At 39.2% G+C, this 3857-nt stretch overlaps 1 protein-coding gene across 1 annotated transcript; it reads right to left on the reverse strand.

Moving 5' to 3' along the window:
- Positions 1-2583: 2583 nt before the first annotated feature.
- LOC124225802 (olfactory receptor 4D5) lies at positions 2584-3528 on the reverse strand. The gene has a single exon (XM_046638474.1). The coding sequence runs from the start codon at positions 3526-3528 to the stop codon at positions 2584-2586; it is 945 nt and encodes a 314-aa protein (XP_046494430.1).
- Positions 3529-3857: the final 329 nt, after the last annotated feature.

Consider the following 3857-nt stretch of genomic DNA (forward strand, 5'->3'; position numbering starts at 1 on the left):
GACATGAGACTGGAAAGATGAGCAGGAGCCAGTCTGTGCAGCTCTGTTCTTAACACTTTAAGACACACTGCTTAGTAAATACAGTATGGAACTAGAATCAAAACAAATTCTTGTTGTTCCAACTTGCTTGCCCTGTGCACTTGAACAAATGACTTTCTCATTTTTACTTAACTTCCTCATGTGAAAAATAAATAGACTGAATTAGGTGGTTTTTAATATTTTGAGGGATCAATATTTAGGGTGAAAAACTTGGTTAAGAAATGGATGAAGAAAGTACAAGAGATTAGGCTAGAATGGGAGCATCACTCAGCCCTGAGCAAAAAGAGAAACCAGACCTTGAGCATATCACTGACAGACTTTATCATCAGGGGTCAGAAGAACACTCAGAAACAGAATTACTCCCACATCCAGTCCTGAGTGCAGAAAGCAGCCCAGGTCAGCCACACTGCAACAGAGACCACCAAGCACCCAGAAGACACTGCGTGGATCTGAGGTCTCTGTCTTCCTTCATCACCATGGGGTCAAGTAAACTGCACTCCTATTCTATACATTTTGACACCACTTTAAAATAGGACAAAATTGGAAAGAAGAAGGCAGAAACCAAAAGAACTGAGTTATTGTCTGAATGACCATTTACTTAAAGAAATTATGTCATTTTAAGCATAGAAGTAAGTGGTATTAGACTTGCTTAAATTTTAGCTCTTTTCCCCTACTATTTAGCAAGATGGTATTTGTGCAGCATTTCATACCAGTTATTGAAAAATAAAGAAGTTACATTTTATTTGCACATATGACTTTTATAATTAAACATGTGACCCTGCTACAAATTCAGGGTATAGTGCAGAGAATTAGACTCTTGTTCCTAAATTAAACTGCATAGAAAGAGAACTCTGACTTGAATCTTCTGATTCCAAAATTCTCTTCCTATTAAAGTATATTCTCTTTAAATAGCTCAAGTGTTTGCTCTATGCTGTCATATCTTCTCTTTCAATATCACAACTCCCTTTTCTCTAGTCCTATGCCTGTCTTCTTTGGAGTTTGACCCATGCCCTAGGTCCTGTATACTAGACATTCCCTCTCAGCTGGATTTTGTTGTTGAAAGGAACTTTGCTTATACTAATTTACTAAAATATAAATTATGGGTAATAACTAATTGAAGATATATTTGTAAAATGCCATCTCTTCCTGTTACACATCCCTGGAGAGTATCACTGATTGATTAAATCTGATTGATTAAATACCATTCAACAAGTTAAAAAAAAAAAACCTTGCTTTGTTTTATTTTAAAATTAACTCCTAGGTGCAGAAGTGAGGATAAATGTGTACTGATTTCTTCAGTACATTTCAGATAAAAATCCTGTGATGCAGGTAAGAAGACAACTGATTAATTTGGTGATAGAAGATGCAGAAATCTGGATCAAGGAGTTAAGGTGTTGTGGTGGAATAGAGAGAGTATGGGAGAGAGGGTCATGACCATTTCTCCATACCCTCTTAAATTGAAGTAGAGCTGCTAAGGGTACTTATGTATTATCTGATACCACTCTTGATTTAGGGACTAGAGGATAATCCACCTTCCTACATTATAACCCAATTCTGCATTCTTCATTGGGTTCAGTTGTCCACAAATGGTCTTTTATTCCATTTCCCCATATTCCAGTATCTAATCTGTATGACTCCCTCAACCACACTAGGCTAAGATCAATTTAAAGTATCATATCTACCCATGATGCCAATTTAACTGGCACAAACTCACAAAGAGATATTGACCCATAGTAGCTACAAGGAGTTTTAGATATCATCAAGAACTTGGGCTCCACAGTTAAATAGACCTGGGTTCCAGAAACAACCTCTGGGACTTAAATAAATTATTTAATGTCTCTAACCTGCAATTGAATTGTCTTTAAAATGAAGATGATACTTCATAAGAATACGGAAAGAACTAAAACAAATAATAAATGTAAATCATTTGGTACAATGCCTGACACATAGTAACCTCTTAATAAATATTATTTAGATGATGATGATGATGATGATGATGATGATAACCTTAAGAAACTGTGAGGAAGAAAGCAATTTGCCCAAGATAATACTCTTTCCCTTCATTGACATTAAATTCAATCAGCCTCTTGAAATAAGGACTCAACACCCCACATTTATTTTTACCTCCAGGTCTCTCCTGTCTCTAGGAACTTTAAATTGTTTTTGAGCTCTACAATGTATTTTGCGTTTAAGAAGCAATATCATAAAAGAAACACCCAATGTAGCACCTGCATGCATATTGCAGTTGGAACTTTCTCAGCAGGACCAATAACGTGCTCATCTGGGAAAGTACCATCTGAGCTTAACATTGTTTCTGCATAGCACTTGAAGCTTTTTCTCTAAGAGACGCTTGGGTGAAGTTCTAGGAACTCATTCCATTTTCTGGCTTGGTTAAAAGTTCAAGTACCAGAACTTGACTAAAACTAAGAACAATAGTGAAACAGTAGACAAATAGATTTAGCTATATTGTGGGTCTTCTGAGGAAGGTTGGTTCACTGAAACATCTGTCAGATTCTCAGGTTCCTGTCTCTGCTATTCTGGGGGTCAGTGCTTCAGGGGATCAAGAAGGTCCTTTTGCCTCTTCCACAGCTTCTTCATCGCCATGATTACTTCTTTGTTTCTCAGGGTATAGATAGCAGGATTCAGCATAGGAGTAACCATTGTGTACAGCACAGAGACCAGCTTATCCATAGGGAATGTCTGAAATGGCCTTGCATAGATATAGACACAAGGCACAAAGATTAAGGTCACCACAGCAATATGAGAGGCACAAGTGGATAAAGCCTTGCTACGGTCCTCCCGAGAGTGGCTTCGGAGCATGACTAGCAGTGCTGTGTAGGATCCTAGGAGCACCAGAAAACACATCAGGGTCACCAGACCATTGTTAGACACCATCAGAAGCTCTAAGACAAAAGTATCTGTGCAAGCCAATTTGATCAGCTGGGGCACATCACAGTAAAAATTGTCCAGCTTGTTAGGCCCACAGAATGGCAGCTGGATAGTCAGTCCAACCTGTACAATGGAGTGGGTGAAGCCCCCCACCCAGGAGGCTGCCAGGAGGAGCCCACAAACTGTCCGATTCATAATTAGCGTGTGGCGCAGGGGCTGGGAAATGGCAACATAACGATCGTATGCCATGACAGTCAGCAGAAAGATCTTGATGCCTCCAGTGAAGTGGAAGAAGAAGAGCTGAGTCAGGCAGCCACCAAAGGAAATAATGGGGTTGCCTGAGAGCAAGTCAACCAGCATCCTAGGTGCTGTGATGGAAGAGTAGCAAAAGTCCAAGAAAGAAAGATTGCCTAAGAGAAAGTACATGGTTGTGTGCAGGCGTGGATCAGAGGTCACTATGGCCACAATAAGGAGATTTCCAATTACAGTCATAAGATACACAACAGAGAAGACAATGAAGAAGAGGAACCTAAATTCCCATACCTGAGAGAGCCCCAGGAGGACAAAACCTGTCACCTGAGAATGATTTGCTGGATTCATCTGCTTGGTATGACCTGGCAAGAGAACCTGCTAGGGAAAATGGACATATTCATCATAAGATCCACAAGCTTCTCTGAAATAATTTCTCCTGCCTCTCTGGGGAATTCTCCCCTATCTCATTTACTATAAGAAGAATGTTTTAAGTGGTTCTATAGGACACCAAGCATTTGATCATCATATATTGATGTAATCAAACACCAGGAGCATAAAACTCAGGATAGCACTGACACTATTTACGGTTTATGAAAATCAAAAATAATCACTCGCAAAAACTGAAAAGTGGTATGTAGAGGAAATATTGCTAATTCAATTCTCTCAGTAACTAGTTG

Source organism: Equus quagga, chromosome 14 (assembly GCF_021613505.1).
Source record: "Equus quagga isolate Etosha38 chromosome 14, UCLA_HA_Equagga_1.0, whole genome shotgun sequence".
Classification (NCBI taxonomy): Eukaryota; Metazoa; Chordata; class Mammalia; order Perissodactyla; family Equidae; genus Equus; species Equus quagga.